Raw genomic sequence first — 25543 nt, forward strand, 5'->3', positions numbered from 1 at the left:
GTCATCGATGAGAGGAGCTGGAGGAGCACGATCGGAGCGAGAGAATTAAATGTTGACAAGGGTTCGCGTCTTATGGGACTGGGCGGAGTGCGGGCGACGGACTGCGAGGCAGATTCGGAATGAAAAGAGCAATAGATCTAAATTAAAAAATACTTCTCGGAGAAAGCAGTCGGGGGTCGAGCAAGAAGAGAAAAGTGTCGGTCAATGGTGATAACAGATACGCGGTGTTTGTTCGTTGTACTTCAGGGGATGCACCTTTCCCAATCAGGTTAGGCGTGTCACGCCCAACCATGTGACGGCTACCGGGTTCCTGAGCCGTTCCACCCATGCCGATATCAATACTCCGTACAGAATTGTCTTAATGAGTGTTACAAGGCCCTTCTATCTTGTAATCATACATGTTTGATTGATTTAACTAACACCTGCAGTCTTGACAACTATACAAGCAATGTGAAATCAAAGATGGCGTCAATCATAGCACCGGAATAACCCCTTTCTGTTCAAACCGCAGATCGAGGAGGTTCTCTTCTTTAGTCTCGATCTGATTTTCAGCATTGGTGTCCGTCGAGTGACAGTCACAAGCAAACTTGAGGCGGAAATCAATGGGTAGCAGCATCTTGAGAGCCTCTATAGCGTTCTCACTCGCTCTGACCTTGGCATACCGGCTTGAGGTTCCATACGCTTCTCCTATGGGTTGCCCGTGTACCATCACGGCAGCAAGCATCATCGACTCCTCTGCATCTGACCCAGGAATTTTTCCAACCTTCAAACAGGCGTCTTTGCATTCGTAGACAGTGGCCAGCTGGTGAAACAGGAAAGTCTGTGGTCCGGTCAGCGATCGTCCAATAATACTTTGTTAACAGGGGAAAATGTCTTACTGTCGGCTGCCTGTTGGCGAAGGTGTCATACAAAGAAATGTCCACAAAGTACGGTAAGATGTGTGCATCGAAGAATTCCTCGACTACAGCGTAGTCAAACCCTGAGTCCACGAAAATTGCCGCAGTGTATGCTTCGAGCATGTCGGGAAGGCACTATATTGGTGTGTTGATCAGCTTCGTAAGGAGACATGATATTCATGATGATCAGAATTACCTTCGGAGCATCCGTAGTATGGAGCCAGTAGTCCATTGCACCGTCACTCTGAGCCTCTGCCCTCTGCATTTCTTCCGCATAGCGAGTGACTTGCCCTTGGATGGGACCGTCAGCGAATTGGAGATGTCGATGTAGTCCGAGATGCACCACTAGGGCACCCAAAAACTTGTTCGACACGATTGCCATCTTGAAGAGTATTTCAGCAATTGCGAATATTTCCAGAGGCACGTCGATCACTTACCTTGTGCTCCGTGAGCCACTGGGGATCCTTGCCGGGAAAGCGACGAAACAGATACTCAACACACGCCATGTCAAGAAGTGCATCACCTAGGAATTCAAGGCGCTGGTAGCATGGTACAATGGCCAATTGGCGGGGGAGAGAGGAGTGGGTGAATGCAGACCGAAGCAAGGCAGGATATTTGAATTGGTAACCGAGCTTCTTGAAAACCTGTTGAGCAAGATCCAACTCGTATCCATTCGGCACATTGTCTTGCCACTTTGGCTTCGTGTAAGACAAGTAGTAATCCGCCCAAGATGTTGCAGTATGGGAAACTGTGAGCGTGTCGTTCTTGACGAAGCGGGTCACAGCACGGACGGCCATATCGAAACGATGGACTTTTCCCCCCGTTAACAGTGCAGCTGCAATCAGGGCCTCACAGACATCTGCAATTGTCTTTTTGGCCAGGTTGTGACTAGCTTCAGTCTGAAGACTTTTGGTAAAGTTGCGCCCTTGGAGAAGATGGATGCCTGGAGGGAACCATGTGTGACTGTGTTCTGTGTTAGTCAATCTCGAGGAAAGATAATAGACCAGGCCATACCGAGAAAATGCACGACTTCTGATATACTCGTAGAGCTCGATCTTAATCGCCGCGTCAAAAAGGTTCTTGTTGCAGATAAGGCACATTCTGTAGACATGATAGTCATACTCGTTGTCGTCCGGCCTCTGGCAGTAAAGCGCAATTGATGTGGCCATCTTGAGGAAGCTGTCACCCAGGAACTCCAGACGCTCGTAGTTCTTGCCCATGCCTCGCTGGACATGTATTTGCTCCTCACGATGCTCTTCAGTGTTGTCAGAGTCCTTGGTAAAGGCTTCCAAAGCGTAATCCAGCCTGAGATCGAGACCTATGTGCTGGCAGCCCTCCAGCACTATCAGATATGACTCTAGTCTGCTAATGACAGCAGGAAACGCCAGGCAGGATGTAACCACTGACAAAGGAATCTATAATGAGAGTCAGAACAAACTATGTAAATTCAAGTCTGAATGAATTGCATAACTCACCGCAGAGAGCATCACCGCTTCAGGGCAGATAACACATTTTCTTTTCCCGGCTTTCTCGGACGCGGTTGCTCTGTCCAGGAAATTTCTGCGGAGGCAAACAATCTCTACTTGCAATACTGGCTGAGCCCAGTTGCAGCGTTCCAGGAAAAGGGATCGCGATCTTTTGCCCAGGCTCGAGGAGTAATTCATGATGTTTTGCATGAGTCCAGGGCGGTCTGACACATAAGAAGGTGGAGCGTCTGATGGACTCAAATCCGGGTCAATCTTGAGTGGAAAATAACGATATCTGCCAGTCCATGGGTCGTAAATGAAACGATTTAGAAGAGATTCAGGCTCCATGTCTTCTGACCACCTCCACTCGCGGTGCTCTTGAACGAAACGCAAGACTCCCCAGTCGATCATGGCATCCGACAAAGTAGGAGAACTTATGACTTCCGTGCCCGAACGCCCTGGGGCCAGCCAATAGGGAAATACCTCTGGGGTTTTGGCAAAAATCTTGTGAAATACATCACGGAATGCAGAGAGTGTGAAGTCTGTGAAATAGCCTAGCTGCTGGGAGCTGACAGCGAGAGGGTTCTCGAAACACACCGTCTGGATTGAGGTCTCTATGTCATCATCCAGGAAAATCGGGAAACTAGGAAAGCTCGGGAGCTTTTTACGGGTAAGCAATATCAACGGGGCATGATGTCGCGTCAGCGGCTTTGATGGACTGAACCGGATCAACGTCACATATAGCGATGTTGGGAGTGCCCCAATCCGATCGCTCCAGAGAGATGGCTTGCAGCGCCGGTCATACTTATCCTGTTTCTTCGAAGCGATTGCCAGCTTGGCATTCCGCATGGCAGGTAGGTGCCGATGAAGCATCGGCCTGAAATGATTATCTAAAAGTTTGAGCTTCCGGAGCATCATGCAAGCATCAAATGCTCCCGAACCTTTGGCCATGGCTTTACTTGACTCCGAGGTGCCTAGCACGCCTCTGACAGGAGACTTGTCAGGAAGCATGACCTCGCAGATAAATTTGTCTCCGACAGGGAGCATGGTGTAGTTCACATAGGTGCTTGTGTCAGTTTGAGTTTGATTCTGATTCTGATTAACGTCTTCCTCCTGATACTGCAGTGATGCTGCATAGCGGGCCAGAACGTCAATTGCATGCCCGTAGGTCAATTTTGCTCCAGAGGATTCGATGATGTAAGTTCTCTTTCCCTTTTCTTTTCCCAGAACTGCTTTCAGGTCGACATCAAAGTCATGTCCACAAAGCAACCGATTTTTGGGGAGGGTCTCACAGAAGGATCTCATGAGAACTTCTGCTTCGCGCACTTGTTGCAGTTTTCTTTTATGACTCTCATTGTCTGCCTCAACCATGGTTACATAGGTCGATTTGGCGTGCCGTGCGCGTCCGCGGCTCTGGATGTACTGGATGAGCGTGTCGTAGAGATCGAATCTCACGACGAAATTACAATCTGGGATATCGAGGCCTTCCTCCGCAACTGCTGTCGCAAAGAGACAATTGACTGTCCCATCTTGAAACTGGCCCCTGACCTCAAACTGACGACGAAATGTAACATTTCCAGTGATATCGGACTTTCGAACTCCGACCAGGATTCCGGGGCGAAGGTTTTGAATTTTCAACACCTCGCAAAGGCGCAGCAGAACCTTCGCGGTATTGCGTCGCTCAACGAAGACGATGCACTTCTTCTTATCTGATGAACCGAAATGAAGTGCCAATCTCTCCAGAAGGAGTCGAACCTTCGAACTGAGCTGGCCTTCGGCCCATGGGTCCTGAAATTCATGGGTTCTTACCATGTCGCAAACATCTCTGGCACTCACGAGATCTTTCCGAGTCTGCTCAGTCCCATAAGGGTCCGACTCGGGGTGTTTTCCTGTGCCACTTTCGAGATGAGGTATCACATCCTCCCTCAGGGCTTGGATCCACACCTGATCCGCACACCATTCACCTAGCTCTGAGCTGGCAGCCCAAGCGAATCTGAAAACGGGCTCAAGTGATTTCACCTTTCCGAACGTCTCTTGCAGCTGAGTGTATATTTTTGTTGCAAAAGGTAAGCCAAGCTTCGAATATGTCCACGTTTCCTCGAACGGTCGGTTCACGATCTGACGGAGCGCCTCCATATTTGCAGTGGTGGCAATCCGACTACCAAGCAGGATCTCGAGTTGACTATAAAATTTTGTCAGGCGCTTCTGGTCTCCTATGAATGGTGGAACGACTTACGCTGCTGCTTCAGTCATCTTGGTCTTTCCATCGACAGGTGAAGCCGTCATCCCAAATATTCTAGGGCGTTCAGACAAAGGGGCTTTGAGATAGGACTCTCGAATGATGCTTTTGATTGTCAGTTTTATTCTTGGAAGTCAATATCGTGATTGAAAACTCACCGTGCATAAGGGTGATCTTTCTTCGCGTGATGAGCTTCATCGAGGATTAAAATGTTGATCTGACTTATCTTGATGAAGCCATTCAGCAGGCATTGGTTGAGAATCTCCCCTGTGCAGACGATGACCATGTTTTTGGCAAAGTAGTCATCCCAGATTTTTTGATCCCAGAGATCTGGGCCCATCGCACCGAAGATGTGTGCCACATTCTGGTCAAGATTATTCTGCAATACAGCGGACTGCTGAAACACAAGAGTCACGCTATGGGCCTGCTTATTGTCAGTCATTGATCATTCTGGGGACTAGCCATCTAAGTATATACCAAGAAAAAGGCAATTCGAGGAGCCTTGCCGTCTGCACGATTGATCAACTCTTGCTGCAGGATATGCTTCAGCAGAAGGACAGCAATCAAGGTCTTTCCCGATCCTATTGACTATGTAAACTTCCATTGCTCAAGTCAAGTAGCGTGTATTCCAAACCTGTGTCAAGAACTGCGATCGTATTCTCGGCCTTTGCTCGCTCGAATAGCTCGATTTGGTACGCACGAGGGTCCAGATCGGCGCGACCGATTTCTTGTCTTTTGAGTAGCTGGGAAATGTTGAGGTGCTCGCGTGGGAAGGCTGAGCTCCGAACCTTCTCGGTCTTCTCGCTCGTGCTATGGTCACGATTTGCATGTTGGGCTAATCTGCTAACTGGTCAGATATATGTTTGGAAAGTGTATTTATTCAATTGGAAACATACAGTGATTGGAACTGAGCCTCTTGAAGCTTTTGACGTTCAGAGCGTCTATCCCGGGTGAGTTTGCTCTCTGTCTCGCTCTCAGACTCATCTAAGGAGGCTGCCGGTGGCTCTTCATAGACGTCAAGAAGCGACATGGTTGTTTTCTGTAGCCTTTGGCGAAGAGTGTGATAGGGGTGGATTTTTCAGAAAGATTATTTGAGTTGCAATCTTCTTGGCAAGATGTAGATCTCTATGTAGTCTGTTAGTAAGAAAGAGTTGAGTTGGATGAGTTGTGAGAGAGAAAAGAATTAGAAGAGGATGTCAGAAGCGCTGCATATTTATACACGCAGAGGAACTGTGCAGCCAGTGGTGTGTTTGATGGTATATTCCTTTCTGAAGAGCCCTGGTCAGATGACCAACAGGTCAGATCAAATGAGAGGCCAATGAGAAACTCATTCTCTCATCCGCATTAATATTTATTGGTTGGGGTCTTTCTATTAATGGCAGCGACTCACATCACCTACCGTTTAGTTCTTTCCTAATGATAAGATTGAGCTCTCCACTTATCGCGCCTTATCGCCTCGCCAAAACTCCCGCCTAAATCGCGGGGACACGAGCCACTCTGAGATTATTCCTTTCTCACTTGCCTCGCTTCACCACCTAACATGGAGGAATCCCAGAGTCTCCGGTCCCTTTTCACATCCGCAAAGGAGGCCAAGGCAGCGCTAGAGTCGAGGGGAGATACCAACACCGAGAGCTACCGGGACGCAGTCAATGCGGCAATCACCAAGTTCCACGAATGCCAGCGACAAGTCAGCATTTTGTCGCTATTCAGTTCAAATGAGTCGCTAGACGATGTGTCAACAGGAGATATTCAGTGAGTCTCTTGGGAAAGCGGTAGATGCTTGCTAGTGGGCTAATTCCTGCCTGTTAGATACATGACGTTGGAGTACCATCTTGCCGAACTCACCCAGCGAGGGTCTACTGCTGATCGCGAAGCTACCCTTCGGCGCACATTGGAACAATATGAACGATTTATTGCACGACTTGATGAATACGAGTTACTGTCAGCGGTGGACAAAAAGCTGTTTGAACAATACATGGCTAATCCGTCAACTTTCACTCTCGCTCCCTTGAATGATGCCGCAGCTCGGCGGGATGTCAAAGTGAGACGCTTTCGGGAAGAGAAAGAGCTCAAGCAAAAATTGGAGGTACGTCTGTTGTGTGCTTTGGTCGTGTCTGGCTTGCAGACTGACATGATCTGAAGTACCTTGCTCGCAATGAAGCTCGACTCCAAAGCGACGATGACGATACTCGACGACTCTATTTAGCGGAGCTGCAGCTCTATATACACCAGTCCTTCCAAGCGCTGGATCTTTTGATTCAAGAACTGTCAATGCTATCTGCCATGCGGAATGCCCCCGCACCGCCGCAAACAACCCCCGATGACCCGAGACAACGAAGTAACCTGGGAGGAGCGAACTACTCAGATCGCCTGGACCCGTCTCTGTCACAACTTCTGGGCCGGGGAAGGAATGGACCCCTCTTGAACAGTAAAGGCAAACCGATGCAGCCTTTTACATTGCTGGATCGTCGGACGCAGCTGCAGCAAGGAGTGTTCCGCTCAGGTCATAATCTCCCGACCATGACGATTGAGGAGTATCTGGAAGAAGAGCATAGGATGGGAAATGTACTTCAGGGAGGCGAACAGTCTGGTATGAAACCAGAGGTTGACGAGGATGACATGGAAAAGGCAGATGAAGAAACTATGAAGGCACGCGCCTGGGACGAATACGTGGAGGCGAATCCCAAGGGGTCGGGCAACACGTTGAACCGGGGCTGAGGTTCTACTACTGCTGCGAATTGTAAGACTCTGGTTGGTTAATCCTCATTTTGGATGCTTTGGTATAGACGGTGTTGTCGGAGTAGGATGTAATTCTCCAATACATGATTCATGGCCCTGTTCCACCATGTGGGTTCATTCCAAGCATCCACCAAATTCAATGCTGTGCTTGGATTAGATCGTAGGATCGAATCATGATTTTCATTAATTTCTTCATTTTAAAAAGGGCATCTCGACCATAGAATATTCATGGCTTGAGTCTACCGGGATATTTTTTTAGCTGGAGAAGTTCTCCTTGACCACCTTGTTGCGCTGGATTTCCTCCAGGATCGCACCCGCACCTTCTCCCACCAAAGCCTTAGCCACGGTGACACCGAAAGCCTCTGCACTCTCAGTGGAATCAACATCGCCATCAATCTCGACCTGTGCGCATTGCTGGCCGTCGACGCTGACAACCACAGAGCGCATTCGCAGCTTCTTGGATCCCTTCGCAGTCTGAACCCACTCAGTCTCGACGCCCAATGGCGCACTGCAGCCACCTTCCAGAGTCCGCAGCAGACTGCGCTCAGCGAGACACGCGTAGGTGGTTTCATTGTGACCAATCTTACTCAACATTTCCTGCATAAAGGCATCTTCCTTCCGAATCTCAATACCCAAGGCACCTTGTCCGACGGCGTAGAGCATACCACTGTTCTTCGAGTCCAGATATTCCGTGATGCGATCTGCCAGGTCTAGGCGCAACAAACCCGCGGCTGCGAGGATGGCACAGGTGTAAGGACTGTCTTCCGCATCCAGCTTAGCCAGACGGGTGCCGATATTTCCACGAATATCGAGGACCTTGAGATGAGGGTATTTGCGGGCCAATTGGGCCGTTCGGCGGATGGAGGAAGTTCCAACGACGGAGCCAGCGGGAATCTCCGCCAAGCTCTTGTATGGCAGCCCTTGCTTGACGACGAGCACGTCTCTGCTGTCTTCGCGGGGCATCATCGGGCCTAGGGTGCAAGTGGCGGGGAGGACGGTGGGGACATCTAATGAAATTAAAAACTGTATGAGCGTATTGAACCAGACCAGTCGGGGCAATTTCAGAAAACCGCCATTGCTCTGACCTTTGAGAGAGTGGACAATAAAGTCAACCTGTCCATCGATCATCAACTCCTCAAGCTCTTCGGTCCACAAATTCTTGGTGGTAAATTCGCGCAGCGCAAGTTTTGTGTTGAGGTCGCCCGCAGTCTCCTTGGAAAAAATCTTGAACTCATAGCCAGGGTGTGTCTTCTTGAGGGCGGCGGCCACCAGCTCTGTCTGTTCCAATGCGAGCTTGGATTTGCGCGTGCCGATGGTGAAGGAAGTCTTGGAGGCGGGGGCGGAGGCAGCCATCTTGAAAGGGAGGAGCGAGAGAGGGGATTAAGACGAGGCGAAGGTTAGACGAATCACGTCAATTGTGCCAATCAGACAAGCGATGACTCGTGAAAGGGAAACCAAGCCGAGGGATTTGGCCGAGGAAAACGCGAATAGAGGCGAGACTTGGAAAGCGGAGGGTCGGAAGGGAGGCATAATTCCGTGGAGGGGCCGATCACGGGACACGGTCGCAGCCGCTGAGAATCACGCCAGACAGTACTCAGTGGTTCGAAGGACCACACCATAATTCTCTCAGATGCGGGGTGAGGGGGCTATGTCTATACCTATGTCTAGTCAAGAAAGCCAGAAATACTGATTACTGTACAATACCAACTAAATATTGTCAATAAATATGGCTAAAGTGCCTATATCTATGACTACTTTCCAAGTACCCCCATGATCAACAGATCTGACGTACGGTACGGAAACTAACCTCGGCTTCGGGACGTGGAGATTACGAGACATGCGACTCGCCCTTATCGCCTTCCCCCGGACTCTCCCCCCAAAGCAAGCTAACTAACTCGACCGGCCTGCAGTAGGTTCTGGAACCACCTCTCTTCCTCGGCCATCTCCTCTTCATTCCCTTCCCCATTCATCCTCCTCTCCCTGAATCACTACTTCGTGATAATTCCACTTGCCTACCACTTCCACACCTCACTATCGTCTCTTTCCGTCCGCCCGTGAGGCCCTATCGCTGTGTTTGCCACCGTTCGATTCCCGAGCACTGTTCAAGATGGGATCTAACAGCGGTAGAGCCACCAAGCTTCCTCTGGTGCCTCTCGCCAAGGGCTCCGTCCTGCTTCCCGGTGTGACTCTACGCATCCCGGTCTCTAACCGTCCAGACCTCACCAACCTGCTGTCCTCTCTGGTGGACCGGCCTTCCAAGCGCGACGGCAATTCAATCACCTTCGGATGTATTCCCTTGAGCTCGCCATTCCTCAGTCGCGATGGACAACAGCTTCTGGAGGGCGATGAGTCGGATGATGAGAGAAAGGATGATTACGACTCAGTCGATGCGGGCCAGGCGCGCAAGGATGACCTCTTCCGTTATGGTACGGTTGGTAAGGTGATCGGCGTCCAGCGCCGGGCCTATGCCGAGCCATTCCTTCTGGTCCAAGGCTCCCAGCGATTCACGGTCAAGAAGGTCCTGAAGGACCGCCCATTCTTTGAGGCCGAGGTCTATCTTCACGATGAGAGCAGTATGTCTATCCCCCCTGAGGTGTATACTCTGATGAGTCAACAAGCAGATCACTGATACTCCATTCATCAGCCTCATCCATTCATGGCGATCCTGAGGCCACTGAACTGTTCCAACAGTTGCGACAGCTCTCTCGCGAGCTTCTTACCCTCCTGCGTCTCTCCTCGTTGCTCTCTGCCGCCTCGACTCGCTTGTCGCCACTCGTGGCTCGGAAGTTCGAACTGTATATTTCAAAGTCGGAACTAGGCCAGGCAGGAAAGCTCGCCGATTTCATGGCCGACGTATCTGATGCAAGCTTTGAGGAGAAGCTACGGATATTAGCTTCATTCGATGTTAAGGTGCGATTGGAGCGCGTGGTGGAGATACTGACTCGCCAAGCTCAGCATATCAAGAGCAGCGTGAAGGTGACATCTATTACCACAACCTCCTTCCCCCCTAACTCGAATGTTGATATTAGCCAGATCGATCCACGAGAGCGCGAGATTCTGGCAAGACGTGCGATGCAAGGATTGTCAGGTCTCACGCCACCTGGACCGGCTGGCGGCCGTGGCAACGATAATGAAGAGAAGGAACCGAATGAGATTGACGAGCTGGCTCAGAAGCTGAAGGATGCACAACTCAGTGCGGAAGCTCAGAAGGTTGCGGATAAAGAACTCAAGCGCCTGCGCAAGATGAACCCGGCCAACGCCGAATACGGTGTTTGCCGTACTTACTTGGAGAACCTGGCTGAGATCCCATGGGCCAAGGTCACTGAAGACCAACTTGGCCCTGATACGCTGAAGCGGGCTCGCAAGCAGCTCGATGAGGATCACTACGGTCTGGAGCGCATCAAGAAGAGACTGTTGGAGTATCTGGCTGTGCTGCGGTTGAAGCAGAACACCAACGAGGACGTGGAGCGGCAAATTACTGGGCTCACAAAGGACCTGGATGCCGCCTCTCACGGAGATCTAGAGAACGATGTGCCTTTGATCTCGGAGGCTGATCGGGTTGCGCTTGAGGCTCGTCTAGAAATCTTGAAATCTAAGCGCACGACTGACAAGTCTCCCACCCTGCTCCTCGTTGGTCCCCCCGGAACTGGCAAGACTAGCTTGGCTCGGTCTGTTGCTGCGTCGCTTGGTCGCAAGTTCCACCGGATCTCTCTTGGTGGTGTTCGCGATGAAGCAGAGATCCGCGGTCACCGGCGGACTTATGTCGCCGCCATGCCCGGTCTCATTGTCAATGGTTTGAAGAAGGTTGGCGTTGCCAATCCAGTGTTCTTGCTTGACGAGATCGACAAGATTGGCGGTGCCAACTTCCAGGGTGACCCTTCTGCGGCCATGCTGGAGGTCTTGGATCCCGAACAGAACTACACCTTCACCGATCACTACATCAATATTCCTATCGATCTGAGCAAGGTTCTCTTCCTTGCCACTGCCAACTCATTGGACACTATTCCTGCGCCTCTGCTCGACCGTATGGAGACCATCTCGCTCTCGGGATATACCACCGTGGAGAAGCGGCACATCGCCAAGCGCCACCTCATCCCCAAGCAGGTTCGCGCCAACGGCTTGTCAGATAGCCAAATTAATCTGTCCGACGAGGTCATCGACAAAACCATCACATCGTACACTCGTGAAGCGGGTGTTCGTAATCTGGAGCGTGAGCTTGGCTCGATCTGCCGTTACAAGGCTGTCCAGTACGCTGATGCTGGCGACACCGGTCGTCTGGACGAGTATAACCCGATCGTGACCCTAGAAGACTTGGAGGAAATCCTAGGTATCGAGCGTTTCGAGGAGGAGATTGCCGAGAAGCATGGCCGTCCTGGTGTGGTGACCGGCCTTGTTGCCTACTCCAGCGGTGGCCAGGGTAGCATCCTCTTCATTGAGGTGGCTGACATGCCTGGTAACGGACGTGTCCAGCTCACCGGAAAGCTGGGTGATGTCCTCAAGGAGTCTGTTGAGGTGGCTCTTACTTGGGTGAAGGCCCACTCGTTTGAGCTGGGACTCACTCACGATCCCAACGAGGATATCATGAAAAGCCGCAGCCTCCACGTTCACTGTCCTTCAGGTGCCATCCCCAAGGATGGTCCCTCGGCCGGTCTCGCTCACACTGTGGCGCTCATCTCCTTGTTCACCAACAAGGCTGTTCCTCCACAGATTGCCATGACTGGCGAGATCTCGCTGCGGGGTCGTGTGATGCCCGTTGGTGGTATCAAGGAGAAGCTCATCGGGGCTCTGCGTGCAGGCGTGAAGACTGTATTGCTGCCCTACCCTAACCGGAAGGATGTCAAGGATGTCCCTCGGGAGGTGAGCGAGGGCCTGGAGATTATTTACGTTCAGTAAGTTATAAGTTGTATCGCAAATTGTCCCCGACATCACCATTCTAACATCTTCTCGCAGGTACATTTGGGAAGCTCTTCGCCATATCTGGCCAGATGCGCACTGGCCTGGTCAGCACCACATGAACTTTGTTGAGAGTCGCCTGTAGATTACTTGGCCTTGAAACAAAGTTCACTGTGTCATGTTTCCTGTCAATTTTGCCCCCGTTCTTCCAGCCCTCTCCTCTAGTCCTTCTTGCATAGCGTGGTTGACCCTCATGGCCACCGTTGACTGTAATTTTTCTTGCGACTTTGTGGTGCTATTATGTCGTCAAGTTCTTTTCATGTCTACATCCATCAATTCAACTCTTTGTTTAGATTACAACAATACGACAAGGTATTCTCCGTTTGCATCTTCAAAATACAGTCGAATTCCTTTCGTAGATGAAAGAAGAGCTCAGATATTGAGATCTATATAATGCGACCTCAAGGTGATATAATACAAGATGTGCCCCAAGAGAGTATGAAAAAAAAATACAGAAACACCCATTTTCAAATCGAAACAGCCAAACACCCAATCACGACTTCGACATCCACTTAGGCGGCGCCGGAGCCTTCCCTGTCCTAGCGAATCCCTTGTGCGCAAAGTCCGAACCCAATACCTTCGAAGATGGCCGCCACTCCTCGGGATTCTTCTTAATCTCCTTAGCCTGCTTCTCGAATGCCTTGCGCAAATCATAGTCAGGTTCCTCGGCCTTGTGAGGTCCATCCTGCGACTTCTTCTGCATCTTGTTTTGCCACTTTTCGCTGGCATCCCAAGAGCTCTTCTCCCATCTGTTTGTATTGAAAACGAGGTGTTAGCAATGTACTCGATACCACCAACCGCATGTGCGAGTCGGTAATCATGCCAACCATGCACAAAGCTACCGTGTAAAAGGAGATAATGAGGAAAGACGTACGGGCTGAGATCCTTGGGCTGCTCGGGGTACACGAATGGCTCGCGCAGTTCAACGGTCATTCGCTTCTGCGCTAGCGGCCGCCGCCATTGACCAATGTTGCGTCCATCCCGTGTAATACGGGTGATGGGCTGCTGCTCGACGTAGCTTCGGACGCTGACCACGCCAACGCCGTACAGGTTCTGGAGATAATCGCGGAGATCGAGCTTGTTGAAGTTCAGAGGGACGCGGAATTGGGCATAGCGGGAGGAAAGGAAAGGTGTTCGGACGAGGGCGATGACGAATTCAGGTCTGTAGATCGCAATTACGTTAGTATTGGGGCTCTTCGTTAGGGGAATGAGGGCGTAGTCGCAGATTTGACCGTGCTGGTTCAAGGCCCTCGGAGAAATGAAATTTGATGCGCGGCTTTGGGGAGAGTCGGAAGGGACTGAACGTACAGGAAGACCTGTTTCCGTTGGGCAGGCGGCACTAAGGCGTTCTTCGCCGCCTTGGGGATTGCGACTGCTCGGCGCACCATTGTGAGGATGTGTGATTGTTGGTGGTGGACGGAGATCGGACAGTTGGAGCATTGGAGTATCTTTTGCGGGTGTCCAAATTGCGCGAGTGGCCGCACCGCCGACCGTACGCTCATGCCAAGACTCAGTATCGAGACACGAAATGTCTAGACTTGTAGCAACATTTCGTTGTTATAGGGTTTAAGATATGCATTCATAATACCTATTTGCGTCAGATATGCTTAGAATATCATTTGATGGAGGTGAACACTGTACCCTTGCTTGTTCGGCCTATCTAGATACGAGGCTAGCCTGGAGTTTGGAAGACATATTTGGGGTCACGCGATACCATACACTCTACACACATCAGGTAATACTGCGAAAAATTCTAAAACACTCCTTAACATCAAGGTTTGATCTACCAAAAAGGAGAAAATAGGTCGTGAGAAACAAAAAGTCTCGAAATCACGACGCAGTGGACAACGCCCTGTGGAAGGCCTTCTAAAGCACGGTAATCACTCTGCCCGCGAAGCATTTCGGCTGCCTATTAAAAGGGATACCCTGGCTATTGAGCTTTTGCGCCTGGTGGTGTATTACTCGGACGCCAAGCTTGATATCGAGGACCACGAGAATCCAGCTCCCGGTATGGAGTAGCAGGGCCATTATTACGTACCCAAGTACTGGGCCTTGGGGATGAAGGGCTAGCTGGACGTACCAATGGTAGCGCTAGCTGCTGCTCTGCCTTTTGCTTTCCACGATATTCCATCCATTTTTGGTGGAAAAGTGGAATTGCCAAACCAGTAACGAAGCCAAAGCAGTAGAAACCGAAAGATACAAGGCCCTCAGAAGCAGACACGATAAAGCGTAGCTGTGAACAGATGGGAAGAGTCCAGTGACGGAGACTAGTGCAGGACAGTAAGAGAAGGTGCTGGCTATTTAAGGAATACACTAGGGTTCCATCAGTTTGAAACACCTAAGAGATTTCAGAATCATCTCATCAGTGATATCTTAAAAGCTAAATTGAGAAACATTGCCTATCCAAGAAGACCTTTCAACAAACAGAAGAGGGAAGCGTATTCAGATGGTCCATTTTCTTGGTCTATAGATTCAGATCTTTGAAATGCCACTGCATGCTTGCTTGCCTTAGGCTTATTGATGGCATTTAGGACTTTATTCAACTGTGATCCTTTCTCTCTACCCAAGTACTCGTGGGATCAATCCTCAACATAACAATGCCATCCAGGTAGTCAATATGCAACAACAAAGAGCTTATATTACAGTCTATGGTCATCATCATTCATGGTCATTAAAGCACAATCTCGGATCCCGCTCACTGCCCTGATGACTCGGAGACCTGCAGCTTCTCTAACCGTTGAGAGCTCTCATCCATTTCTGTGCTGCTTTGTCCGGGCTGTTCCTCTTGTTCTTCCTCCTCATCTTCTTCTGAGCCCCCCTCCTCCTCATCATCATCCTCGTCCTCCTCCTCATCATCCAAATCATCGCGACGAGCACCAGCATCGCCATCAGCACCAACCTCCTTCATATAGGTCTCCAGCTCGCGAGCCATCTTCCTTGAGAAACCGGACGCCTCAACCTCAACGTCCAGTCTCTTACCAGGGTTCTTCAGGAAGTTCTTCTTGGCATCGGCAAAGAACGGGCCAGGCACGTCGCTGACAAAGTGGAATTTCCGCTGGAAGTACCGCTTGATACAGTTGACGTCGCGATCAAAGTACATATCAGCATTGACATGATCGATGGAAACCATCTGTGGGAAATCGATGATCACTGGTTCCAGCCGAACGTTTTCATCTGACTCTTCAGCGTCCGCATTCGCGGGAGCCTTTCCCTTTCCCTTGTCGCTGGGTTCTACAATCTCCTTGATCAAGATGTTGAACTCGTTGAAATCACCGTGGATGAGACCAAATCGCGCCAGTTCCAAAATAATATCCATCAACTCGGAGTATAGTGCTTCCGGGTGGGCCACCTTGGAGATCTGACGGAGCGGGAAAGCGTCGATAAGTTCCATGACAATGGTATGCCTGTTCTGAGCGATAGGCTCGGGGACCGAGAAGCCGTTCTCCCTAAGCGCTTTCATGAATGCGAATTCCTTCATGGCTGCCAGCCGAGACATGTACATCCAAGATCCTGAGCTTCGGTGTCGGAGGTAATCGCGGTTGGTCTTGACAGTTCGGAAGGAAATACGACCGAGACGGTGGATTTTGAGGATGCGCTGAGATCCGCTGCTGTGGGCAACCACGACAATATCTGACTCCTTGCCTACACCAATCTGGTTACCGACTGAGTAGACCACTTTTTGTTTCTGGTGCGCATTCAGCGCCAAATAGTCGAGACCGCCGTAAGTGAGTCGATAGCCATCGTCTGTAGATTTAATGGAAAAATCAGCTTCTGGTTCATGGTTCCAATGCGCTGTGGTAAAAAAAAAGCGTACACTTCGCATTCTTGACCTTTGCGATCAGGTTCGTCTTGGCCAGGTTCGAGATAGATCGATGCACGCCACTGCCTCCACGGAGGCCCGACAGCTGAGAGATGAGGGGAGTGGGGACGACTTCATGGTTACGACTTCCAGCTTCCACCTAGAAAAGACAGACTCGAATTAGCCAGCTGAGCAGATCGTCGGAGACCCATTGTCGGGATCATGGCGGGGTGGAGGGGTTGATAAGTACCCCTTGAAGCACTCTGAAATCCTCAGAGGTGAGATAACGAAGAGCCTTGGCGTCGAGCTTCATCTTGGAATCGTTTCAAATCACTGATAAATTGAGAGATTGAACCTTCAAGGAAAACCCGCTGGGCTTGGACATGAAGGATAATGCGGAGATAGAAAAAAGTGATAAGCTCATAGCCCTAAGCCCTATCTCCTATCTGGGACAGATCTGTACGATTCGGGTACCTCCAGTATGTACAGTAGAAAATTCTTCCATCAAGCCCAATCAGATGAGATGAAGGAGGATTATATGAAAGATAAGCGTTCATGTTACATTTATCTAAACTGCCCAGAAGATAAAAGTACGAGCCCCCAATCAACGAAAAGACGTAGTCTACACAAGAATTCCTAGTGGACGCAGCCTATCCAAACTGGCCGATATACCGATAAAACCAAATGCAAGAGGGTAGAAAATTCCATGCTATTCCTCGGTCGTTCTGAATACATTAGATCCGACAATAAGCCGACCACTATACTGGACTCGCTGGTGGCAGGTCATGGAGGTGGATCGGGAAACATCTCATTTAGTTTATTCGGGGGCTTCCCAGTCAGGGTTCTGATTGTCTTGTTAGCGTGATGATCACGAATGACACCAAGAGGGAAAAATGCTTACCTTGCGCAGAATGACCAAGCCCTCAAGGGTGCTGCTGAGAGGAAGGTACTGCTCATCCTCCAACTCGGCTCTCTCACCGTAAGACAGGAGCACTGGTGTGCTCTGGGTCTGCCAACCAGTGATAGTCTTGGGACGACCAGCCTGGCCGACAACATCCACAGCCTGACCAACACGAACGTTGACGGTGACAGGTTGCAGGTCTTCGTCCAGAGTGACAAGGTAACGAGGGAACATGGCGGTGATGAGGAAGTAGAGAAGGTAGTGGTGTTCGGCCAAGATGAATTGCTTGGCGTCAATCAAAGACACCAGAACAGTCAGTAGACCGGCGGCCGATACCCGTGAGAGAACCTGTCGGTCGGTGTGGAAGGGGTTGAGGGTCATGGTACCCTTGCCCATGTGCAGGAGACCCTGGGCGATGCGCACCATGAACAGGGAGTTCTGGTCACGGTGATAGTAACTAGCCAATTGCCGCAGCAGCTGAGCCAGGCGAGCATTGTTGGTACCGGCGCCGCAAAGACCCATGGCAAAGATGGCGTTCATGGCAACCTCATTGTCGTTGTCGTGGCTGTATCGAGACAAGGTATCGTAAACCTTCATCTGGGGGTTGCTAGGGCTGATAAGACCCATAGCAAGAGGGACAGCCCGACGGATGTTGCTGGAGCCGTAGTGCATGAGATGGCCGAACTGGCGGAGGATCATATCTTGGCCAACATCCTCACCCATGGCGATGAGGGAGAGACCCAAAACGGCGTACGATTGAACGAGCTCATCGCCCTTGTTCTCCTCCTTCTCTTCAATAATGTCGTTGCAAATGTGAAGAAGCTCCTGCAGCTTGAGGACGGTGCCAGTACCGGCCCAGGCGCAAACCGAGGCAAGGACGGAAGTAGGCTTGGCCATGGGGTGGTCAACAGCCTTGAGGATGTCAAGAATGACATCGACTTCCTCTTGACGGCCAAAGTAGAGCAGTGCCAGACCCAAAGCCATGAAGCGAGTCCACTTGTCCTTGAGCTGCTTCTGGCGCTCCTCATCCATCAGCGTCGTAGCAATGGCCTCGCTAACCTGGTGATTTGATGATCCGACGAAAATGAGACCTAAAGACACTGCTGCCATGGCAGAAAGCTGCATGTCTAGCGACGTATCTTCTACAATTGGTAGCAAGATCTCCAGAAGCTCCTCCTTGTTGGAACCGGCGTATGCTAGACCAAGACCCATGATGGAAGCCACCCGCATTGGTACATTCTTAGCCTCGAGGTTGTCTGGATCACTCAAGAGGGCAAGTGCAGGGTCAGAGTCGAGACGAACGCCTGAGTTCAAGATACCGATTGCCAGCAATGCACCCGCCTTAACCTGATCTTCCTGAGCGTATGTGAACTTATCGATCTTATCGAGTCCGTCCTCAACATCTCGGTGCAGTAGCATACCCAGAGACGCAGTCGTCGAGAGCATACCATCATCCTTGGTCTTCCACACCCACGGACCCTTCTCTCCTTCGACAAGCATCATCTTATCGTTGCCAAAACCGGCGTTGACGAACGAGTTGACGAAGGCACTGGCCAAGTTGTGTCGTGCGGAATCGAGGTTGGTGAGACCAGCACCACGACTGTTCTCCAAGTGTGTCTTATAGATGTCTTCAGGCATCTTCGGGTCGAGAATGTTGAGCTCCTTCCCAAGGGACTTGAAATGCTTCGGGATAGAGGTGTTGTTCAGACAGTCATTGAGAGCCTCGTCCTCCTCATCTTCGGCGGGCAAGTCAAGCCAGATCTGCTGCCGTGAGACCAGGAATGCCATCTGCTTCTTAAGAGCCTTGTCATCAGTAGCATTAATGTCGCTCTTGATGAGCTCGATGTCGTTCAGTCGGATAGCAAGCACGATGGCTTGGGAGAGTTTGTTGTAGCGAACATAGATTTCGTGAGCGGTGCGGAGGAACTGCTGGTCCTCAGGGTAGGTGAGAAGATTGACCATGCTGACCATATACAAGCAGACACGGGCGTATGTGTTCTCGTCCACAAATCGCGGAATCTCCTCGATGATCTCCATCTCGCTCAGCAGGTCGACGGCATCGGCTTCAGCATTGTGACTCAGGAAGTAGGGGATCAGCGAGAGTGCAAGGTCCAACAAATCCTGTGTTTCCTTCTCTGCGTTCAGCCGGTTCTGATATTCTTGCCCAATCTCCAGCGCCAAGTGGCGGATATATTCGTGACCCCATGAGCCAAGGTCCTCGGACTTGGCCAACAGGCGGTACTTGAGTGTCTCCGGCTTCTCCTCGTCACCGTAAGTCATGCCAAGCACAGACAGCATATCGGCCAGCGAGTCCTAGACAAAGAAGACGGGCTGTTAGCTTTTGTCATCCGTGAATGTGTCCCAAAGTACTCGGCCATACCTTGACAGGGCCCGCTGCCCACTTCTCGTACAGCTCTGCAAGCTCATCATAATACGGTCGGAGGAATTTGAGAGGCTTGGGAACGGCGGTCATAGAAGATGTTGAGGTCTTGATAAAATTCTTGATGGCGTCTAGAGCAGGGGAGTAAAGGGAGGTGTCCGGCTCCTATCGCAAGCATATGTTAGCACTCACGTCATCGCGAGTATCAAGCTAGGACACGGGATTCATCCCACCTTTAACCGCTCAACAAGCATCTCAAGCTCATCTTTCAGTTGCTGATCCTCCTCACTGAGCTCATCTGGAAGATAATCAGTATTTGATCCGAATGCCAGAGAGGTGCTGCAGCGGCCGCGTGCTCTCCGCTTCGAAACCCGGGGCAACGGGCTTGCCATGACCTACCTTCTTGGGGCTCTTCATCCTTCTTCTTGCCCTCAGCAGGGGCCTTCTCATCCTTCTGTGGCTTCTTGCCGTTCAGCTCGCGGACATTATCAGCTTTGCCCTTGCCCTTGTCGGCGGAGGTTGGCCGTTCGCCCTCGTTGGCCATCTCTGACGGTATCTGGCGACCGGGTGTGTGTAAAACCAGAGGGGCGTGACGAGATTTCAAGGGTAAAGAAACGAGGTATGCAGCGACTCAATGACAGAAAGGGATAGAGTCCTGCAGATGGCGGGTGGTGTGGTGGATTGTGAGCTGGTTGATGGAAGCGCAGAGAGCTCAGGCTGGTGCAGCTCCCGGATTATGTAATTCCGCCAAGCCCTCCAGCTCGTCATTGTTTTGCCTCGATGGGATCTCCGTTGACCAACATCCCAGCATTGCGAAAGATGAGATTGAATTGTTCTACAGATTTGAATGCTACAGTTGTAGGTGATTCACAGCGAAATGATTGGTCTAAGTTATCGATACTTTCAAAATGGACTGTCAGGTTGCCACCAGTCATGCATTACACAACTCGTAAGATGGAAAGACCTCCAAAATCCATAAATCAATCTTTGAGACAGAATAGATGTGCGGAGGGATCATCAACAGAGGTACTATCTTGAGAACAGGCTCCGTATCGAACCCGGAAGTGTTTTGCATAGTCCACGGTCCGCTCTTGAAGCATTTCATCTGTTAACTGCTCTGCATCATACGACAGCATAGGCATCGACGCAAGGAGAGAATGCCCTAGTTCAAATGTGTCGAGCAGAGGCATGATGGTATGCGCTCGGTCAACTGGCTTTTCAGCCGACAGCGCTTCAATATTGTCAGGGTTCTTGGAGTCTGATCCGTACGCAAATTCCTCTGGAGGATGGTAGAGGTCGGTATGTATCGTGGCCAGAGGTGCGGCCATACGTCCTGGAAAAGAGGGATAGGCCATATAGTATCCCTTGGCTCTCATCATCTCCAGTAGATATTCCATAAAAGCTGGATACTGAGTGGAGATAATCTTGTCTTGCGAGGCAATCGTAGCAACTGGCTCTGAGATAGCCAACCGGCTGGAAAGAAAAGAGTGAAACTCGGCCCATTTGTCTCCAAAGTAAAGTGCCGCATTGCTGTTAGGCGCTTGCCAAAGAAAAGAAGGGACGCTTCGCTTCCCAGGCCCTTGAGTCCGATCTGAAGACTGAGGTAGTGGAGGGGTGAATACCTCGCTCTCGGAACTGGGCTTCAAAGATGGCAGGTCTATAGAAATGCCCAAGAGCTTCGACCCGTCTCGCTGTCCACGAGTAGACTGCTTGTAGAACAGGATACTGTACTTGAGGTAGTGATAGAATGATGGGGCGAGCTCCGTCTGAGGAGACAACAGGAGTAAGTGGGACACCTTCGGATTCAAAGGGTAAAAGCTTTCCACCATGCGAAGGGATGCCTCAACCGGGTCCATGTAGTGGGGTTGAATACGTCGCCTGAGGGTGATACGCCCTTCCAATCTTGATAAACCTTGCAGATTTTGCAAGCTGTCCAACAGATCCAAGTCGACCCAGGGAGGTAGCTCGACAGTCAAGCTGGGTTCACTGCCAAGATAATCGGCGTCGTCCAATGATCGAATGAGTCGAATTAGGGAGCTGGATGATTCCGATGCATGGACTACCATGTCAACGCGGACATTGTTCCAGACTGGTAGAAAGTCAGTATTTCAAAGTGATCGGGAAACCGAGAGGCTTGCCTTGAAGGGCGGTGCTATCAATATGCGCCATCCACATGAGGTTGATGGAAGGAGCAGGAAGCGCAATATGAGGGATATTCGACGCCTTTTTATGTGCTTCAACACCATTCCAGAAAAAGGGTTCTTCCCATTCCTGGCTTTGTGTGATTATAACCTCTGGGGCAATGAACGCCTGAAGAACCTCAAAGCCTCCAGCCACGGACCTTTCCAGGCGGGCATGGGTGGATTCGGGTGCGCGGTCCGGCCGACCGTCTGTTCGAAGGTATCAGCATTTCTCGATATCTATACCTCTTGACGGGGATAAACAACGTACCATGCCAGGTTATTGGGCATTCGGGATCACTAATTCCATTCACTTGTTTAATGCCATCAATGGAAACCTCCTCTTTCCCCATCAAAACAAAATGTACGCGATTCAGCTGCCTCGCTGCCATTCCACATGCCAAGGGCAGCATATCCGAAACACTACGAAGGCTTGCTGCGGCGAACAATACTGCCTCAGTAGCCAACGTTGCGGGACGCGTTTTGCGAGGGAGCGATTGGGCCAACTCGTAGAAACGAATCTTCCCGTCATATAACACTTGCTCCTCATGTCCATTACGGTCAATCTCCGCCTTTGGTGGAATCTGGACCCTCGGCGCTGTGGGCGACTGTACTGATCCTTGAGGTGATGTGGGACTCTGGTGTTTAAGCGCCGCGATCTTCGGATTGTATCGTTCGGCCGCGGGAGTTAAGTCTGTGGGCATGTGCTTGAAGAATTCGTAGACAAGGAAAAGAGCAATGACAACTACTATAAGACGCCGGGGACGAGGAATCCTCGACTTTTGAAGGAGACGGAAGCGCGTTTGGTCGGATAATCGGTGATCATCGTCCTTCTTGCCGAGCTCTTCATCAGCCCGCAAGGGCAACTTTGAAGGCGCCATAGTGCTTAAACACAGGCGCCGTAGTATCCCGAGGCCTTGACTGTAGCATGTATATAAAGGATCGTCCCCAGGTCAACTACTCAGGATGCCGCCAGCGTGAGTAGGCCAGGAGATGGGGGAGGATCAATTAAGTGAAAGGATCCACCCACAATGATATCAGCAGCGCTTATCGGCTTATCGTATTTATCGGCTTATCGCCGTCCTCTAATCCGCGTCTTCTCCACGCCACGACGCCAACACGCGACGCATCAGCTTCCTTAACATGGAGGGCGAGATGGATGTCGATGCGCCTGAACAACGGGGCACAAAGCGCCCAGTAGACGAAACAAATCTGTCTGGGCCTCCTAAACCGAAGCGAATCAAGGTAGGAGAATGCCAGCTGCTCATCCTGCCAACACTATGTGAGATCATTATTGGGCTAATCGAGCTTTAAAGGCCCTCGATCCCGATGTGGTCAACAAAATTGCAGCTGGAGAGATTATTGTTGCGCCCATGCATGCACTGAAGGAGCTGATTGAAAACTCTGTTGATGCGGGATCTACGTCGATCGAGGTTCTCGTAAAGGATGGTGGGCTGAAGCTTCTCCAAATTACGGATAATGGACACGGCATTGATGTGTGTTTACCAAAAGTCATCACAAGAGAAATCAAGAATACTGACACTATCCAGCGTGATGACCTTCCTATCCTCTGCGAGCGATTTACGACGTCCAAACTTAAGGAATTCGAGGACCTCACATCTATCGGGACATACGGTTTTCGTGGCGAAGCGCTGGCAAGCATCAGTCATATTGCCCACTTGACGGTCACAACAAAGACGGCCGGCTCGAGCTGTGCCTGGAGAGCCCATTATGGCGATGGCAAGCTGGTCCCGGCGAAACCAGGCCAGCCTGCTGCACCGAAAGCTACTGCTGGACGTGGAGGGACACAAATAACCGTGAGTATTGGCCATACAGACTGGGTAGGAACTCTGGTTCTGACGAATTAAATAGGTGGAAGATCTATTCTACAATGTCCCTACTCGCCGTCGCGCCTTTCGCTCGGCAAGTGAAGAATATGCCAAAATCCTGGACGTCGTGGGTAGATATGCGGTCCATTGCGCTGGTGTCGCGTTCTCGTGCCGTAAGCATGGCGATTCAGGGGTCAGCGTCTCGACTCCGTCAAGTGCCAATACAATTGACCGGATTCGCCAAATCCATGGTAGCGCGGTCGCCAACGAGTTGGTCGACTTCAAGAGCTCTGATGATAAACTTGGCTTTCGTGCCTCGGGTCTGGCAACAAACGCCAACTATCATGTCAAAAAGACCACAATCCTGCTCTTCATTAACCACCGTGCGGTTGAATCGACTGCTATCAAACGAGCCGTGGAACAAACATACTCCGCCTTCCTGCCCAAAGGCGGCCATCCGTTCATCTATCTCGACCTTGAGATCGAGCCCAACCGAGTGGATGTCAATGTTCACCCGACGAAGAGGGAGGTCAACTTTTTGAACGAAGATGAGATCATCGAGATGGTCTGCGACGAGATCAGATCTAAGCTAGCTCAAGTTGACTCTAGTCGTACCTTCCTCACGCAAAGTCTTCTTCCGGGCGTACAAACCATCGAAACCCTTCAACCATCATCCAAAGATGGCGCCACAGACGGGAAAGGAGCAGCTACCCCCAAGACCCCTGCACCAACCAAGCGCCCATACGAAAACAATCTGGTTCGAACGGACTCCAAAATCCGCAAAATCACCTCTATGCTCACTCCCGCCCCCATCCACTCTCCCTCTGGCCCGGGTATTCCTGCTGAACCTGGCCTCCCACCGCCTCCCATACAAGATGATGGGCTGCAGTACGAAATCACAGATCGCCAGCCACTCCGCATCGCCCTAACATCCATTAAAAATCTCCGCAGCGCCGTGCGCGCCGACATGCATAACACATTAACTGAAATGTTTGCATCACATACATACGTCGGCCTGGTGGACGAGCGACGCCGGCTCGTCGCCATCCAGTCCGGCGTGAAACTCTACCTGGTAGACTACGGGCTCGCCTGCAATGAGTTCTTCTATCAAGTCGGACTAACAGATTTTGGAAACTTTGGCGTGATCAAGCTAGATCCACCGCCCAAGCTGGTCGATCTACTCCAAATTGCAGTCGACGCTGAAAAAGAGGAACAAGCGGATGGGAATAACCCGGAAGCAGCGAGCATTCTGGCTAATGCCGCGGAGCTAATCTCTCGTACCCTGATCGAGCGACGAGAGATGCTTGATGAGTACTTTTCGATGAAGGTCAGTGAAGAGGGAGAGCTGCTTACGCTCCCGCTACTATTGAAGGGCTATGTGCCAGCGCTGGCGAAGCTTCCGCGCTTCCTCCTCCGTTTGGGCCCGTATGTGGACTGGACAGGTGAGGAGGAGTGTTTTCGCACGTTTATGCGCGAGCTGGCTGCCTTTTATACACCGGAGCAACTCCCCGTTCTCCCGTCGCCACCATCAAACGATCGGCTGGCCAGTCTGACTACCGAGACGGGGCAAGAGGGACCCCCACCTAATGAAGAGGGTTCAGCTGTAGGGAATGAGGATCCATTGATCCAGGCACGCCGTGCGCAGATGATGAGAATGTTGGAGTATGCTGTATTCCCGGCTATACGATCACGACTGGTTGCTACATCACGGATGCTGAAGGGAGTAGTGGAGGTTGCCGATCTGAAGGGTCTTTATAGGGTCTTTGAGCGATGTTGATCATCCTATACAACCCGTTACGAACCATAGACTTATCTCTTAAGGCCCCTGGATAGAATTCAAAACATGATAGATCTCGTAATTGTGGTGCGTGACCACGCCCGTCCTTTCCCATACTCTGTAACACATGTCCCTAAACCAGTACAAGAGATATAACAAAAAGAAAAGTCAACAAAAAGCGGTGTCGCTATGGCACATAGGATCCATGGACCATGAAAAACTTGCCTCATCCCGAATCAATATGGATGATTGCCCGATACTCTTAGCCTCAGACAGGAACAAGAAAAACGGAGAACAAACAAAGCGAATCCATAATCCGCAGTCAGAAGATGTAGAAAGTGATGGGATCGAGAAATCCCCAGGAGAAATGAAAAAGCTAAAAAG

At 50.8% G+C, this 25543-nt stretch overlaps 9 protein-coding genes across 9 annotated transcripts; 3 read left to right on the forward strand and 6 right to left on the reverse strand.

The window, feature by feature from the left end:
- Window positions 1-472: 472 nt before the first annotated feature.
- On the reverse strand, window positions 473-5631 carry N7458_012275 (uncharacterized protein; the record flags this gene model as incomplete). The annotated part of the gene is made up of 12 exons (XM_056915657.1): window positions 473-820; window positions 879-1031; window positions 1093-1278; window positions 1334-1859; window positions 1911-2311; window positions 2372-4150; window positions 4199-4544; window positions 4599-4706; window positions 4760-5025; window positions 5079-5182; window positions 5236-5441; window positions 5498-5631. 12 exons carry the CDS (start codon window positions 5629-5631, stop codon window positions 473-475), a joined length of 4557 nt encoding a protein of 1518 aa, XP_056760411.1.
- A 510-nt stretch (window positions 5632-6141) lies between these two features.
- N7458_012276 (IGBP1/TAP42 family protein) lies at window positions 6142-7319 on the forward strand (the record flags this gene model as incomplete). Its single annotated transcript, XM_056915658.1, has 3 exons — window positions 6142-6353; window positions 6411-6687; window positions 6744-7319. The coding sequence occupies 3 exons, from the start codon at window positions 6142-6144 to the stop codon at window positions 7317-7319; spliced, it is 1065 nt and encodes a 354-aa protein (XP_056760412.1).
- Window positions 7320-7595: 276 nt separating this feature from the next.
- On the reverse strand, window positions 7596-8693 carry N7458_012277 (Porphobilinogen deaminase; the record flags this gene model as incomplete). The annotated part of the gene is made up of 1 exon (XM_056915659.1): window positions 7596-8693. The coding sequence occupies one exon, from the start codon at window positions 8691-8693 to the stop codon at window positions 7596-7598; it is 1098 nt and encodes a 365-aa protein (XP_056760413.1).
- A 754-nt stretch (window positions 8694-9447) lies between these two features.
- Window positions 9448-12378, forward strand: N7458_012278 (putative LON domain serine protease; the record flags this gene model as incomplete). The annotated part of the gene is made up of 3 exons (XM_056915660.1): window positions 9448-9913; window positions 9985-12229; window positions 12291-12378. The coding sequence occupies 3 exons, from the start codon at window positions 9448-9450 to the stop codon at window positions 12376-12378; spliced, it is 2799 nt and encodes a 932-aa protein (XP_056760414.1).
- Window positions 12379-12786: 408 nt separating this feature from the next.
- N7458_012279 (mitochondrial 54S ribosomal protein uL23m) lies at window positions 12787-13681 on the reverse strand (the record flags this gene model as incomplete). The annotated part of the gene is made up of 3 exons (XM_056915661.1): window positions 12787-13042; window positions 13168-13455; window positions 13602-13681. 3 exons carry the CDS (start codon window positions 13679-13681, stop codon window positions 12787-12789), a joined length of 624 nt encoding a protein of 207 aa, XP_056760415.1.
- A 1307-nt stretch (window positions 13682-14988) lies between these two features.
- On the reverse strand, window positions 14989-16405 carry N7458_012280 (protein kinase RIO2; the record flags this gene model as incomplete). Its single annotated transcript, XM_056915662.1, has 3 exons — window positions 14989-16037; window positions 16108-16252; window positions 16343-16405. 3 exons carry the CDS (start codon window positions 16403-16405, stop codon window positions 14989-14991), a joined length of 1257 nt encoding a protein of 418 aa, XP_056760416.1.
- Window positions 16406-16909: 504 nt separating this feature from the next.
- On the reverse strand, window positions 16910-19917 carry N7458_012281 (proteasome regulatory particle base subunit RPN1; the record flags this gene model as incomplete). Its single annotated transcript, XM_056915663.1, has 5 exons — window positions 16910-16936; window positions 16994-19306; window positions 19374-19538; window positions 19607-19671; window positions 19773-19917. 5 exons carry the CDS (start codon window positions 19915-19917, stop codon window positions 16910-16912), a joined length of 2715 nt encoding a protein of 904 aa, XP_056760417.1.
- A 436-nt stretch (window positions 19918-20353) lies between these two features.
- On the reverse strand, window positions 20354-22434 carry N7458_012282 (uncharacterized protein; the record flags this gene model as incomplete). Its single annotated transcript, XM_056915664.1, has 3 exons — window positions 20354-21462; window positions 21512-21763; window positions 21825-22434. The coding sequence occupies 3 exons, from the start codon at window positions 22432-22434 to the stop codon at window positions 20354-20356; spliced, it is 1971 nt and encodes a 656-aa protein (XP_056760418.1).
- Window positions 22435-22696: 262 nt separating this feature from the next.
- N7458_012283 (mismatch repair ATPase MLH1) lies at window positions 22697-25159 on the forward strand (the record flags this gene model as incomplete). Its single annotated transcript, XM_056915665.1, has 4 exons — window positions 22697-22798; window positions 22870-23049; window positions 23104-23370; window positions 23426-25159. 4 exons carry the CDS (start codon window positions 22697-22699, stop codon window positions 25157-25159), a joined length of 2283 nt encoding a protein of 760 aa, XP_056760419.1.
- Window positions 25160-25543: the final 384 nt, after the last annotated feature.

The sequence above is a fragment of the Penicillium daleae genome (genome assembly GCF_028827525.1).
Source record: "Penicillium daleae strain IBT 16125 chromosome Unknown utg000009l_segment0_segment0, whole genome shotgun sequence".
Taxonomy (NCBI): domain Eukaryota; kingdom Fungi; phylum Ascomycota; class Eurotiomycetes; order Eurotiales; family Aspergillaceae; genus Penicillium; species Penicillium daleae.